We start from the raw sequence: 14,767 nt of genomic DNA, 5'->3' as shown, positions 1-14,767 counted from the left end.
CTGTCTCTGCAGCAATTCGGAAAAATTTTAGACGTGGAGATCATTTTTAACGAGCGGGGCTCCAAGGTGGGTGCCGCACGGAGCTGCCGCCTTACAGCGCCGGCTGTAGGTCCCGCCAGGCTAACGTGTGAAATGTGCGTTTCCTTCCTGGAGAGCTTCGCGCCCGAGGACCCCTGAGCGACACGGGTGCTTGTATTCCCCGCTCTTCCACCCCCACCCGCCCCGCCCCCACCCCAGCTGTCTGTGCTGTTGCTGCCGCTGCCGCTTTTTCTTTCTGAGCCACCAGGACCTCTTGCCTGCACCCCAGGGCCCTGGGCCCCTGGGCCCGGGCCCCAGCCCACTGAACGCTCACCCCAGGGGACCACTGGCCTGGAGGCTTGAGGGAGGGGCTGCAGAGAGGGCAGGCGGGGGAGGGCGTCCAGCGGAGACAAGCCCTGCTGCCCTTCCAGGAAGGCACGACCCTCTGCCCTGGGCTCCGAGGGTGGAGGTGGGGGGGCTGCCCCTGCAGGTCCTGTAGCCCAGCCTGGGCCCCCTACCCCAAGGTGGGGTTCAGGGGGCCGGCCTGGCCTGTGGTCAGGTATGACGTCTCTCAGGTGGCTTTGGCCTGTCCCTGTGGAGATGCCAGGTGATCAGCTCAGGCTGGGCTCAGGCTGGGCCAGCAGCTGCCCCCCTGGGGCCCATACCCCTCCTGGCATCCTGCCGGTGGCCCTAGGACAGACCTCTGGGCTGCCTGCGTCTCCGCCTCAACTCACCTGACTCAACCCCTTCTCTCTCTCCCCCCCTCCCCTGCCCCCCCAACTCCTCTTCTTCGTCCTCTTTCTCATCCTGTATCCTCCTCTCCGTGCCTGTCCTTCCCTCTCCTCTGCTCACAGGGTTTTGGGTTTGTAACTTTTGAAACTAGCTCAGATGCTGACCGAGCCCGGGAGAAGCTGAATGGGACGATCGTAGAGGGACGGAAAATTGAGGTGCTCAGATAAGTGTGCTGCGGCAGGGATGCCCTGAGATCGCCCACCTGCCCCCCAGCTCACCCAACCCTGCCACTGCCGCACCCTTCAGAGAGCCTGGCCAGGGTCCCCTGGGGTGGGAGGAAGGGTTGCACTAAGGCCAGAGTAACTGGCTGCAGGCCAAGCCCTGTCACCTGTCACTCCTTCAGGCTCACCTGAGGTCCCCTCCCCCCTGCTTTTCCTAGGAGAGGCCCTGTCCCCAACCAGATAGTGAAAGAGCCCCAGAAATCCTGTATTGGGGGCTTGGCAGCTTCAAGGACCATGGCCAGTACACCCGGGCAAGGAGCCATTAATCCCCAGACCCTGCTCACCGTGGAGCAGCGACTCCCCAACCTGTCCCCACGCGGCCCAGTCTGGGCCCTGCAGTTTGCTCCCACCTCGGCCCCACTCCTCCCCTTGTTTGGGTAGAAGCAGAGTCAGCAGTGGCAATGGCCAGGGCAGAGGAAGAGACCAGGCCCCGAGGAGGAGCAGGGAGAGGGAGCTCTGGGTCCCTCCCTGACACCCACCCCGCTCTGTCCCCTGCTTTCCAGAGTGCCAGTGGGCTGTGTTCCCTTGCTGCGGCCTGGGTGTCTGGAGCTGGGTCCCCCAACAGGCAGGGCAGCCAAAGGGTGGCTGGAGGAGGGCTGGGGTGAGCCACCAAGGCAGAGCCCTCAGGCAGGAGGTGAAGGGCGTGAGAGGAGGTTTCCAGACTTCCGAAGGCACTGGCTTGGCCAGGCTGCAGCCCCATGCCCTCAGGGCTCACACTGAGGACACAGGGGAGGTAGAACAGCCCAGACCCCTTCCTGGGGCCCATCACCCCTGCTGTTCTCGACTCTCTTCCACACACGCCTCATCCTCCCCATCCCAGGCTGCCCCTGGACAGCCTCACCCGGGCATATGTGTGGAAAATAGGTAACTTCGTGCCCAGAGCCCCTCCCTGTCAGCCTCGTCCTCCAGGGGCACACGGGCCCCATCAGAGAGCTCTGTGCTCTGCAACATTGAGGACTCTGGCCTCGGGGGAGGGGGGCATCATCCAGGAAGGGTATGAGGGCATCTTGGTGCCCATGCCTAGCTAGGCCTTGGCAGCCTCAGGGAGGAGGGGGCGTCCTGGAGTCCAGCCTCTTAGCTGGTTCTGGTTGGAGAACACTTTGTGGAGAGTCTACCAGGGAGCTTCTCCAGCTGTCCTGGGGTGCCTGGGAGTCTGGGGCTGGGTTTATGGGAACAGTCATGTGAAGAATACAGGCCAGCAGGCCTGGGTCTGGGGTCCTGGGCCAGGCGGGGCTTTAGCCCGTGCTGGGAGCAGTGGGGGCCGAGGCTCCCGGAGGGCAGGCAGCACAGTGGAGAGAGGAGGCCGGGGCGGGAGGCAGGGCGGGGAGGAGTGGCTGGTGGGTCTTCCAGGAGGCTAATCGTCCCTCTTCCTCTCTTTCCTTCCCTCTCCGGACAGGTCAATAATGCCACGGCCCGAGTCATGACCAACAAGAAGACGGGGAACCCCTACACCAACGGTAAGGGGCTAGGCACCCCCACCAGGCTGCCGGGGTCACTGGTCGGGCAGAGGCCCTGGGAGAGCTGAGGCTTCTGGATCCTAGGCAGCCCCCATCCTCAGTGTCCCGGCCCTGGGGCTGCTGCTCTGCTCCCGGTCAGAAGCGGGTGGGGCAGAAGAGGCAGGAGGAGAGCTGGGGGCCACCCACCCCACTCATGGCCCCGTACAATCAGCCGTCGCTGGAGTCTCGCTTTCCCAAGCGTGCCTGGCCCCCAGAGGCCACGCGTGCAGGCTTCTGATACAGTGGGACAGCAGTGCCTTCCTGGGTTAGGACTGACTTTCCCCCAGGGCCTTGAGTTTGAAGGCTTCTGTGCTGAGACCTGCTGTACCAATTCCCGGTGTGAGCAGGCTCACGGAGGGCAGCAGGGGCACGGGGGGCCTTGGGTGAGCTTCTAGACCTGAGTTCCAGTCTCTTCATCTGCAAGACAGAAATAGTGACACCATCCCCCAGAGCTGCTGGATGACAAATGACACCTCTAAGTGCCATGAGCAAGGGCCTGGGGGGAGGTGCTCAGATTTCGTAGAATGTGATTACAGGAACTGCCTTCCTGGGGCTTTTCAAGCACGGCGGGGGCACTGAGGCCCCAGGCTGAGCCCCGCTGTCCACAACATGGGGAGACTGAGGTATCGTGTGTGTGTGTGCACCACACTGCAAACAGAGGTGGCCGGTCTTCCTTGGAGATGGATCTGCCGACGCTAAGTGCTGGCTCTGGAAGCGGAGGGGACCACTGGTGGCCACTGCGAGTCTTAACTCCATCAGGCGAGGGGGCCTGCTTTGAGCGGAGCAGGTGTGTGTTGGGGGCCTCGGCTCATTCCTGCCAGGGAGCAGCTTCCCACTCGGAGCCCTTAAAAGCCTCAGCGCTGCTCCTGGACAGGATGGGTCTCCCTGTTGCCGTGGACTCTCAGACGGTATCACCCCCCAGCCTCTCATGGCCCCCCATGTGATTGGCCATACGTGGAGTCAGGTGACGACCAGCACGGAAGCCTGGATAGGACTGCCCGATCCGCCACCTCTCTCCCCAGCTCTTCTCCTGGTGTCCGATGCTGGGGTGGGGCCGGGACTCTGGCCTGGCCCAAGTTTGACTTGATTCTCGTGGCCTCATATCTTGCTTTTATGAGGACTTACACATCTCCAATTCTTTTTAAAAATCTGGGAGTCCTCCCGCTTTGCAGGCATCCCGAGTGCTTTCTGGATGTGACTCTTCCGTGATCTGGCACTTGGCACAGGAAGTAAAAGCGGTAGACATTTTTACAGGGTCCAGGTGATCAACCAGCGGGGCGTCCAAATCTCTGGAACCAGCTGCCCCCTCTGCACCCAAGAGCCACACTCACCGCTGTCTGGGCAGAAATGAGAATTCAGGGGAACATGGAAATCAGAATGGACCCATCCCTGAATGGCCTTGGACTGTGCGGCCCTTGAGGGGCACAGAACCCACGCCAGTGAAACATCAGGGAATGGAGGGAGGTGGGAACCTTTGCCCACCTTTGCAGCAAGAGCCGTTTCATCTCAATGTCTTCATCAGCCTGGGCACAGAGGACTGCAGTGGGACGGCCCTGGGTTCTCTGCAGGTTGGCACTGAAGCCAATACATGGGCTCTGGGGGCGAATGCCAAGTGACTTGCTTCAACGCTACCCAACACTCTGGAAGTCACCAGCTGGGGGTGGAGGTTTCCACTGTAGAAAACAAACCCACCAGGTTTGCCCAGGTGTTAACTATTTATAGTAGAAACAGGCCATCCAGGCAGTTTCAGGCTGCCTCTGCCATCTGGGGTTCCAGACAGTGAAATGGAGCCAGCAGAGACAGGTGGAGGCTCCCAGAGAGGCAGAATTGACAGGTGAGGGCACCCAGGAAGCCAGAATAACTGGTGGAGGCATCCAGGAAGCCAGAAGTAACAGGTGAAGGTGCCCAGGGCCATCTGAAGCACACATACAGCCTCCAAGTCTCACCCAGTATGAACCAGAAGAGCCACTGGATGGAGCCTGGGGGAGTCTGGGCTTGGGGTCAGGGTCTGCAGGACTCTTCCATCATGGGCCATCTAGTAAAAAGAGTCAGCTCTTGAGACTGGAGGTTTTCCCAGAAAAAAAAAAAAAAAAAAAATTATTTCAGCCTGATGCAGTGGCTCGCGCCTGTAATCCCAGCACTTTGGGAGGTTAAGGGGGCAGGATCTCTGAGCCCAGGACTTCATGACCAGCCTGAGCAACACAGGGAGACCCTGTCTCTACAGAGAGTTTTTAAAATTAGCTGGGGGTGTGGTGGCAGGCACCTTTGGCCCAAGCTACTCGAGAGGCTGAAGTACGAGGATCACTTGCGCCCAGGATGTCGAGGCTGCGGTGAGCTGTGACTGTCCACTGCACTGCAGCCTGAGCAACAGAGCAAGACAACTGCCCCCCCCCCCCCCCAAAAAAAAAGTTTCTTCCCTCCTAACCTGGGATTTATCTTTCTGGAAGATTCCAAAGTCCCAGCAATGACGTCTAGATACAAGGTTGTGTGATGGTGGGCCAGGGATGCAGGGTGGGGTGAAGAGTTGGCCAGAGGGAGGAGCAAACCCCGACCCTCCGTCCTCACTGCCTCCGGTCTGCCTGCCCTGCAGTGGGGTTGTTAGAATCTGGGTCGGGCTCACACGTGGCCAGGGCCCGTTGCCACTCTCTCCAGATGTATCTCCCCAGCTGGCCAGTGGGCTCTCATCCCTGCTGTCCCTCCCCGCACATTGCAAAGGGACAAGGAGCCAGGCCCACGGGGCATGCTGTAGAGAGAAGACCTGGGTACACTGAGGAGGGGGGAGGGACTGGGCCTCATCAAGAAATCCTCCTGCCCACCCTGTCAGAATGCCTGGAGCCAGAGCCCACTCCAAGACAACTGGTTTCCCCTGCAGAGGCCTCCCGGTGGAACAGGTCTTTGCCCTGCTCCTGGGCCCCCGGGGGAGAGGAAGACTGGCCCACCTGCAGGAAGGGAGAGGCTGGGAGGCCGATTACAGCCTGGCACCCATGGAATGGCCAGGAACATGGGTGTGGCTGAGGACTGCAGGCCAGGATCCCTGGCTCTGACACTCCCCAGCTGGTGACGGAAGGTTGCTGTGCCTCTCCAGGCCTCTGTTCCTTCATCTGCAAAATGGGGAGGGCATGAGGACCCAGCGAGTTTCAAACAGTCTGTGTGGCTCACACAGTGTTGAGGAAAAGCAGCCCATCCTTCTTATCATCCCCAGTCCAAATGCCTTTTCCTCCTCAACCTCCCAGGCCACCCTCCCAGACGGCCGCTCTGGGGGACGGTGAGGACGGGAGGAAAGTGAGAGCGGGACTCAGCACTGGGAAGAGGGAGCCGGAGGGGGGCCTTTGGCAGGCAGTGGGGCGAGGTTATGGGCAGAGGCCAAGTGCCTTTCCTGCAGCCTCTGGCCACCTTCAGCTCGGATGGTGGGGCGGTGCCGAGTCTGACTCCAGAAACCCTCATCCCAGCTGTGCTCAGGCGGGTAGTTAAGTTCCACTTTCCCTCTCCAATTCTCTTCTGGGAGGTGGGTACCCCAGGCTTCGGGGGATGACGCCCAGGGTGAGGGTTGCTCAGGGGCAGGCTGAGGAGGACAATTGGGGAAGAATCGTAGCAGAGCCCCAGGCAGAAGAGTCAGGAAGGAGCAGACCCTGGTGTTCTGAACCCAGCACTTGGGGCAGTGTGGGCTGGGGCCCGGCGCGGGAGACGCCCTGGGAGTGTTCCCAAGAGCTCCACCGGTGTCGCTGGGGTTCCCAGGCATAGGTTTTGGTGGGGAAAGGGTCGGGGAAGGCAGTGACTAGGTCTCTGTGCTTTTGTTTTAGGCTGGAAGCTAAATCCAGTGGTCGGCGCAGTCTATGGGCCTGAATTCTATGCAGGTAAAGGCTGGGGCGGGGCGGAGATGGGATGAGACCAGCCACTTGGCCCGTGGAGCTCCGGGGGCGGGGCATGAGGGGCGGGGCCCGGTGGGCCGTCCCCGCCCTCCCGCCGTGTTGACTGAGTAGGGCTCCGGGGGAGGGGTGGGGGGCTAGGTGTTCGGAGGTTTGGAGCGGAGTTGGGGGGAGAGGTGGGCCCCGCTGTGCCTCTCACATGTGTCTCGGGCCCCCTTTCCTGCAGTGACGGGGTTCCCCTACCCCACCACCGGCACAGCTGTTGCCTACCGGGGCGCACATCTTCGGGGCCGGGGCCGGGCCGTGTATAATACGTTTCGGGCTGCGCCACCCCCACCCCCCATCCCGACTTATGGAGCGTGAGTACCTGGGCCGGGGGAGGCGTGGAGGAAGGGGTGGGAGGGCGGGGAGGAGGGAAATGGGGAGGCCCTGCGCAGTGCGAGGGACTAGGCAGCCTTTCCAGACCTGGGAGGTCGTGGGAGCCCCAGAACTCAGCCCTGCAGCTGCCTCCATTATCGCCACTCCCATCCCCACCCCGGCGGGCATCGCCGAGGTCACTGGCATTTAGGGGGGACATTCAGAGCCCCAGAACCTTGTCTGCTTTAATGGGGGTGTTGTCCACCCTTGAGGTCAGCGAGGGGCTTCTCTGAGCCCTCTCTGCTCCCATTCCCTGGGGTCCGGTGCCCTCCATCACTAAAGGGGTGGGGGGTGCAGCTGCCTGGGGTCGGGTGGGCCATGGGCCCCGGGGTTTGTGGGAGAAAGGAGCTGATCAGCAAGGGTGTTACTCTATTGTTATACCAAAACAGGGCACTGGAGCAAACGCTTGTTAAAATGCCAGTCCCATGGGCGGGGCTGGCACCGTGCCCCCTCCCTCCTCAGCAGACACCGGAGCCGGCCTACCCCACCTCTCCAGCGTTCCCACCACTTTCTTGTCCGTTTGCTTCCAGGGTCGTGTATCAGGATGGATTTTATGGTGCTGAGATTTATGTAAGTGCAGCCCCGCCGGGAGGGAGGGTGGGATTAGGTGTTCTGTGGGTCTCAGTGAGAAGTCGGTGTCTCCTCCCATCCCATCCCCCCCAAAGCCAGGAGGGCAAGGGCACCATGTCTGCCCAGAGTGTGGCATCCCTAGGAATCCCAGCACAGCACAGTCTGGTTGTCGGCGCCCATCAAGGGAGCAGCCCTGTGAGCTGAAGGCGTCTTCCCATGGGCAAGGCTTCATATAATGGGGGCAGTGGGACTCTGCCACGTCCCTATAACCAAGCTGCGGTCAGTGAGAGCCCCTAAGGCACCCACAGGACGTGCTTCAAGAGGGGCCAGGAGGCAGGGCCCCTGGGTGCCTGTGCTCTGGGGCCTACCCCCCTTGATGGGGTCCTGTGGCCTCTCTCCCCGTTCATGGGGCCACACTTGCTGCTTCCTCTGTCTCAGACTCACTGACGACCCCACCCCATGTACCCAGCCACCCTTCGGTCCTGGGCAGTTGCCCACAATTCAGTCACCTGCTCTTGTGAGGCCAGGACATCATCTGAGCTCACGTCCTCTTGTGCCTTTTACCTTTGACCCTTCCTGGTGTCCAGGACACTATCCAGAGTCACTGTGCATTCTCCTAGCCCCTCGGCATCCAAGTCAGGCCTCACTGGCCTGGTGGCAGGTCTGTGGGCACCTCTTTGCCAAGGCCTAGCACCCAGCCAGATGAGTCATGGGTACCCACTAGTGTGTGTGGAGTGCACAGATAGGTTTGTGAATGAATGAATGAAAGGAGTGGACAGGCAGACCTGCCTCGCCCCAAACTGTGCCACCTGGCCATCTGCAGTCCTCGGTCCTGCATTAGACCAGAACTAGGTTCCCAGGCCAGGCACCACCTAATCCTTACCCAGCCAAGGCTAGGAGGCTGGAAAGTTTGCAGTCCCTCCCAGGGCCCCACCCACACAGGGTCTGTCTCTCCCCATGTGTCTCCCCACTCGGCCTTTCCCTGGGGAGCCCCACTAAGTCCTTCTGCTGTCTTTCCTCCCACTTACCCTACAGGGAGGCTACGCAGCCTACAGATACGCTCAGCCCGCTGCAGCGGCAGCCGCCTACAGCGACAGGTGAGGCCAAGGGCCGGTGCTGTTCTGGAGCAGGGTGGGGAGAAGACGGACACCGATTCCTCGGGGGCTGGGCCCAGACAGGCAGGAGGCATAACCCCCCCTTCCAGGCCTGGTGGGAGCAGGGTCGGGACAGGGGAGCAGGTCTGAGTGTGGCCCTTGAGCCAGTGAGCCCGAGTTCAGTCACTTCCTGCTTGCCACATGGGGAGGCTGTGGAAACCCGAGGTGGAGACAGCATCTCTGATTCCCAGTCCCCACCCCCCGCCCCGTGCCCACAGTGGCTTTCTGTCTTGGAGGCAGACGCTTGAGTGCTTCCTCCTGGGGCAGCCTAGCCTAGTGCCTTTCTTTCTCCTTGGACATCTGGCCTGTTGGCAGCTGAGCTCCACTGCTCTGGTCTGGGGACCGCTTGCACCCCCTCCCTCCTGGCAGCCCCGGCTCCAACTCCCTGAAGTGTGGTGTACAGGGCACCATGGCCCAGCCCTGCCCTCTAAGGAGCTGAGTTCCTGCACAAACTGCTGAAAGTCATGAGGGACACGGTGTCATGTTCTTGGGGCAGTGTCCCTGGTCCCTCCCCATTGATCCTCCCTCTCTTTTCTTAAAACCCTCCCCAGCACCTACCCGTTCTTTTTGGGGTGGAAGTTTGTTTTCCCTGCAGACGAGCTCCATCAGGATGCCATCCCCCTCCACGTAGCACTGAGTGGAGCACACTCCTCCTGTCAGGGTCACCACACTGTGGGCATATTGAGAGGGCAGCCTGTTGTGTTCCAGAAGCTTCCTTCCTAACAAGAAGGAAGGGTAGGCCCTACAGGAGGGGAGGGTGCCCATGTAGCCTCTGGGAGGAGGTGAGAGGCCCTTGCCGCCCCTCACCTGCCCCCTCCCCCACCCTCCTCCCACGCTCTTCCCCAGTTACGGCAGAGTCTACGCAGCTGCCGACCCGTACCATCACACCATCGGGCCCGCGGCAACCTACAGCATTGGAACCATGGTAAGGAGCCCACGCCTGGCCCTGGGTGCCAGTCCTAACAGCTGGGGATGGGTGGCGAGGCCCTTGGGGGAGAGGCCGAGCCCTCTGACCAGTGCCTTGGTCCCGGAGACTTTGGAAGGCCCACGTCCTGGATGTGAGTTAGGATGAGGGGAGGGCCAGCCCCTCACGCCCTCTCTCAGTTGCGGGGAAGCAGGCTGAATGGCTGGTCAGCCCACCGTACCATTTGGTCCTCTGGGGAGCACCCCAGTGTGCCCGATCCGTTTCCCTGAGCTCCGTCACTATAATAAAGTCCCGTTGAGGCCCCTCTATTCCCATTTCCACCAGGAAAACCTAAGAAACCAAACCAGGGCCACCTCTCCTTCCCAGCAGAGGCTCCCAAGGCCCCAGGGCTGTTTCTGCCCACGCCACATCGCCACGGCCCACTCGCACTGCTGCAGCCCCCTCACATCCGGGAGGGGAGCGTGGGCTACCGGTTGCTTCTCACCAGGCCCTGGCTCCTGGCTTCCTGGGGGGTCCTGGGGAAACAGTACCTGCTCTGCCCCAGTCTCCTCCCTCAGGCTGTGGGGTAGAAGGGGCGGGGCGGGGAGGTGCGCGGCGTGGCGTGTGTGTGTGTGCGTGTCTGTGTGTGTGTGTGTGTGTGTGGCCAGCTGTCGACACGTGCAGCCCAGCTCACTCTGCACCCAGAGCTGCTTCCAGCAGACACCTGCCTCCTGTGCCCACTGGCCCCAGCCCCGGGGTGTGAACGCGGGTTTTAGCTAGCTTGGCATCCAGCATCAAAGATGAAAACATCTTGGGGGAGTAAGGAGGGAGGAGGTTCAGAGGCACCATGGATTTTTCCCATCTTCCTTGGTTTTGATGACTCCCTCCAATTTTTGACTTGCCTTTTCAATTTTTAATGAGCCTCAGACACCCCCAGCAGCCTGTGGTGGCTGCGGGCAGCCACAGGGGCAGATCTGGCATGGCCCCACCCGGATGGAGGTGCCATACCCTGGCTCTTGGGCCCTCCGCGCAGCTGCAAGCTAAAAGCTTTCATGAATGCACGGAGGGTTTCCTCTTGTGTTTTCACTTTTTAAGATTTTCTATTTTTCCCCAATTTTTCTTCTCTTGCACTTGCCGTGTTCATCCCTTTTCTGACAAAACTGGGTGGTAGGAGGGTGGGAGGCCCCTTCAGAGCCCTCCTTGACTGGGGGCAGCCCAGGACATGGGAGAGCTGGAGCATCCAGGACCCGCTCTCCCCAGCAGGACAGAGCTGGGCTCCAGGTGGGCCCAGGAGGACCCAGAGACCCCCCCAGGGAGCAAGTCTCTAGTGCTGTGCCCAGCAGACTTGCCTCTCCCAGTGTAGCTGGCTTCAGTGGCCCCAGGCTCTTCAGCCAAGGCCCAGGAACCCGCCAGGAGGTCCCTCAGTGCCCTGAAGATGCCCTGTGTCGCCCTGCTGGGGTGCAAGGAGGTGGGGCCCGAGCTGGGACCCCCTCTGCATAAGGACAGTGAGAGGCCAGGCCTGAGCCCAGAGAAGTGACCCAGAAGCGCTGTTGGCCATGACCCCAGAGCGCCCCCTACAGTGGCCCGAGACCACCAAGTCAGAGGCAGGTCCTCGCCCCTCCTGTTGTCATGACAGCCCAACTTCTTCTCCCCAAGGAATACAGAGGGAAAGGAAACGAGACTTAGCTATTTCTTTTTGTTTTTCCTTATTTTTTTTTTCTTTTTGCTTTTTCCCCTCTTCCAAAAGACGGTACTGATTGGCTGTTTTTCATCTTTGATGTTGCAGGCTAGCCTCTGCCGAGGAGGGTACAGCCGCTTCACCCCCTACTAGCAAGAGACCCAGCCCCTAACAGCATTCACACTGACTGTCTATTACACACCAAACCCAACAGCCCAAAACCAGGCACAGCCACCAGAAGACAGTACACCCCTCCCGGTCAGCGCCACGCACGGCTGGCCCTCTGCGACGCTAAAATCCATAGATTTTTCTCTCCAGCCAGTTGGTCTCCCCACCCCACCTGTGCTGGTGTGTGTGTCTTTGACCCTGGTTTTTCCTGTATGTCTGAAACTGTGATTTCCTATTTTGACTTTGTTGATGTTGTACTACCCGAGCCATTGCAGGTACGGTATGCACACCGTGGGGTCCAGGCTGGGCCAGGAGACCAGGCAGCCCCCGACCCGGGAGTAGCGGTAGTGCCCTATGAGGGCAAGAGCCACGTTTCCTGGCCTCCTGGGCTGCACAGAACGACAGAAACGCCCGGCAGGGCCTCCCCCAAAGCCACCCCGCCAGCCCCGTGCCACGGCCCTAGTATCCAGCACCCTGATGTAGGGAGGGAGGGGCTCCGGGCACCCAGTGTGGGTCTCCCCGGCCTGAGGGTGCTCCCGCGGGCTTTCACCCAGCCAACCACAGGAGTAGCCACGCCCCTCCTTGCCCCATTCAGCTGAAATTAATATTTTTAATTAAATTTTATTGATGATATATCTTGCCGACTAGTCACAAGCACGTCGCGTAGTGTGCAAACTGCCGTGATCACGCCAGTCTCCGCGACTCCTTAACACGGCCGCAGCAGAAAATGGAAATGTGGAAAGGCGTGTCCTGGCCCCCCCTCAAGGCGCCCCTTAGCACCGCAGGGCCAAGGCCAGGCCAGCCCTGCAGGGAGGTTGTCCTGGAGGCACAGCCTACTTTCCCTGTCCCCAAGCTCCGAAATGTCTTTATTGGGGTATATTCCGGAAGGAGGGGTCCTCAGCAGGCGAGCCGATGAGGGGCAGAATGCACCCTTCCTCAGGCCCTCCCCTGAGCACAGGCCAGTCAGCCCCCTCCCTGCATTAGGGAGACTGCGGGCAGGGCACTGTGGCCTGCGGGCCGCTCCTTCCTCAGCCCTGGGACTGGCCAGCCCGGCGCATGGCGCTTCTGGGGAGACGCTGGCTGGGACCTCAGTTGAGCAGAGCCCTGGGCAGCTGCTGGCCTGCCTGGGAAAAGCCAGCCAAGACAGGCACAGTCCTTTCCTGGGGCTGGCCTGGGGCACACACATCTGTACCCCCATGACAGGGAAAAGTAGCCTCAGGTTCTGAGTATGCCATGGCTGGGCTCCTGGGGCTAGGCCAGCTGGAGGGTGTGGGTTCCCCACCAGCCAGGGCTGAAGTCCTGCCACCCACCAGGCCCTCGCCGTGGGGGGCCCGGCTCCCCCACCTCCCGTGGCCAGAGCATCACCTTCTGCTATCTCATCCAGGCCACCTCGAGGCCTGTGTTGGCCCAGCCTCTCCACTCACTCTGCCCTGCTCAGCTCTGTCTCCTCCTCATGGCCCCAGGTGTCTCCTCCCATCCCGGGCTGCCTGGGCCTCAACCTGGTGTCCACCCACACTCACCCCTGGAAGATCAGGGTCCTGGAAGCTGGGGGGCAGGTGTGGCGGCGCCAGGACTCTAGGCCAGGGGCCCCATGCCACGCGGTCCTGTCGCCCTCACACCTGCCGCGCCTCCCCCTGGGAAGCTGCAAGTCCTGCCTTTCTGTTTCTGTTGTAGTGAAACCTTCCACCGTTTCCTTCTCGGACCATGAAGGGCAAAAACAAAAAAACAAAAAAAATCACAAAACAAAAAAAACAAAAAAAGATGTTAAGATCCAAGCAACAAAAAAAAAAAACAACCAAACCAAGAGGCATCCAACCAAGTCCAAGTCCCGCGTCCTGGCCACACGCCCGCACCGAGGGAGCACGCCGGCAGGGGTGCCGAGGAGCGGCCCCGGGACTGGACGGCCCCACCGCGTCCTGGCTGGCAGCGCAGTGGGAACACGCCCCTCCGTCTCAGGCAGTGGGGGAGTTGGAGGGGAAGGGGCCTCCCTTGCGGAGCCCGTGGGGGGCTCTGTTTTCCATCCAGTCTTCCTTTCCCAGCCCCCAACTCCCAAGGCAGTGTGGAGCCCAGCGGCGGCAGAGCAGGCCCGGGGCCTGAGCAGGGAGGTGCTGCTAGCAAGACTTGATCTTTGTGGCCAGCTGTGCCGGGGGGCCGGCGGGGCTGGGGGGTGCGGGCAGCTTTCATCCCAGGGGCTCCACTGGGCCCCATCACCCTCGTGTCGTGTCCCCTGCGTCCCGCCTCCCTCATGCCCGGCAGTCCCGCCCGTGCCCCCAGCCTGGCGAGGAAGCCGTCCAACAGTAGCCCCGGGACCAACTCCTGACAGGAAGGGCTGATGTGGCTCCAGGACTCAGGCGCTCCATGGGAGGACGAAGGAAGTCCAGCCAGCCAGGAGCCACTCCTCACACCTCCGAGTGTGGCCAAGTGGGCCCTGAGGCCAAGGACTTGCTCTTCCTGGCCACCTCTCCCTTTCTGGAGGTGGCCTGGGGCCTGTGCACACCAAGGCTGACCTCGTGCTGCCTGCTGGGACCCAGCCCTCCCTGCCGCTCCCCTGCGAGCCCAGTCCACTGTGGGCGGCCAGGGACGGGCCAGTGCCCAGCTGCGCCTCAAGGTTGGGAGTCTCAGTGGCTGTGGGCCTGGACCGGCACAGCCAGAGCAGAGGCCCATGGGAAGGGCAAGGGATGGGGAAGCCTGGGCCGGCCCCTTCGCTGCTCCCAAGGCAGGTGTCCAGGTGGCAGGAGCAGCCAAGCTCACCTGGTGGGAGGAGCAGAGCAGGTGGCAGGGAGGAGCTCCTGGCAAGGCAGGGAGCACTGAAGTAGGGAAGCAGCAAAAAATACAGGCTCCCGACGTGACTCCACTGTCTCATGAAACGTCAAAAATTTAAAAATACACCTCACTTTCTATTCAGCATCAGCTACTGAAGCTATCGAAATGGAATTCTCCTTTTCTATTCCCGTTGTACATAGCCCCACGCCCTGCCTCTGGCTTTGTCCTCTGTACAGAGCCCCCGTCCCCTCTGCTGTTCCGGACCCTTTTCTTGCAGCAGCTCAACCCCCTGACTCAGATCCCCAGGACTGCAGCCGAGCCCCGGGCTTCCTTTCTTACCATTCTGTATGCTTCCAAGGTGTGACCATTCCAACTAACAGTATTATTAAGATGATTAATAAAGATTTCTTTCTTCAAACCAGGACAACTGTGTATGCTGTGGCAGCTCCCGGGCATGGTGGGTGGAGGGCATAGCAGCCCAGGCTGCAGGATCGGGGCCAGGATGGGATGCAGCCCTGCCTTGGCCTGGAGCCAGGTGGCAGTGGCGTCAGAAGGCCCTTCTAGGCAAAAGACTCCAGTCTCAATCCTAGAGTCCAGGCTGGTCCTCTGCATCCTGCCCCAGGACGGGCTGGGTGGGTGGCAGCTCATGGCGGATCTGTGCTGCCTGGCCTGCCTCTCGGACTCAGGTCGAGGCCAGCCCTGGTCCCTTCTTTCCTGGTT

The 14,767-nt window shown here is 61.2% G+C and overlaps 1 protein-coding gene across 50 annotated transcripts in view; it reads left to right on the top strand.

The window, feature by feature from the left end:
• The window catches only part of RBFOX3 (RNA binding fox-1 homolog 3), a 522,239-nt gene extending 507,774 nt beyond the window's left edge, over nt 1-14,465 (top strand). For 14 of the 50 annotated variants that reach the window (XM_065532120.2, XM_065532118.2, XM_065532119.2 and 11 more), the window contains 9 exons: nt 13-66; nt 873-965; nt 2,428-2,488; nt 6,328-6,381; nt 6,620-6,752; nt 7,341-7,380; nt 8,416-8,477; nt 9,381-9,459; nt 12,959-14,465. In XM_065532120.2, the coding sequence (XP_065388192.1) occupies nt 13-66; nt 873-965; nt 2,428-2,488; nt 6,328-6,381; nt 6,620-6,752; nt 7,341-7,380; nt 8,416-8,477; nt 9,381-9,459; nt 12,959-12,961 (579 nt within the window). In that variant the 3' untranslated portion in view covers nt 12,962-14,465. Of the gene's footprint in view, nt 1-12; nt 67-872; nt 966-2,427; nt 2,489-6,327; nt 6,382-6,619; nt 6,753-7,199; nt 7,381-8,415; nt 8,478-9,380; nt 9,460-11,224; nt 11,918-12,958 lie in introns of those variants that run through there. The other 36 variants (XM_074020787.1, XM_074020781.1, XM_074020783.1 and 33 more) reach the window with 3 other exon arrangements.
• The last annotated feature ends 302 nt before the right edge of the window (nt 14,466-14,767 follow it).

This window comes from Macaca fascicularis, chromosome 16, assembly GCF_037993035.2.
Source record: "Macaca fascicularis isolate 582-1 chromosome 16, T2T-MFA8v1.1".
Lineage (NCBI taxonomy): Eukaryota > Metazoa > Chordata > Mammalia > Primates > Cercopithecidae > Macaca > Macaca fascicularis.
Note: the sequence above shows the minus strand (reverse complement) of the source record. Positions and strands in the feature narration are given on the sequence as shown.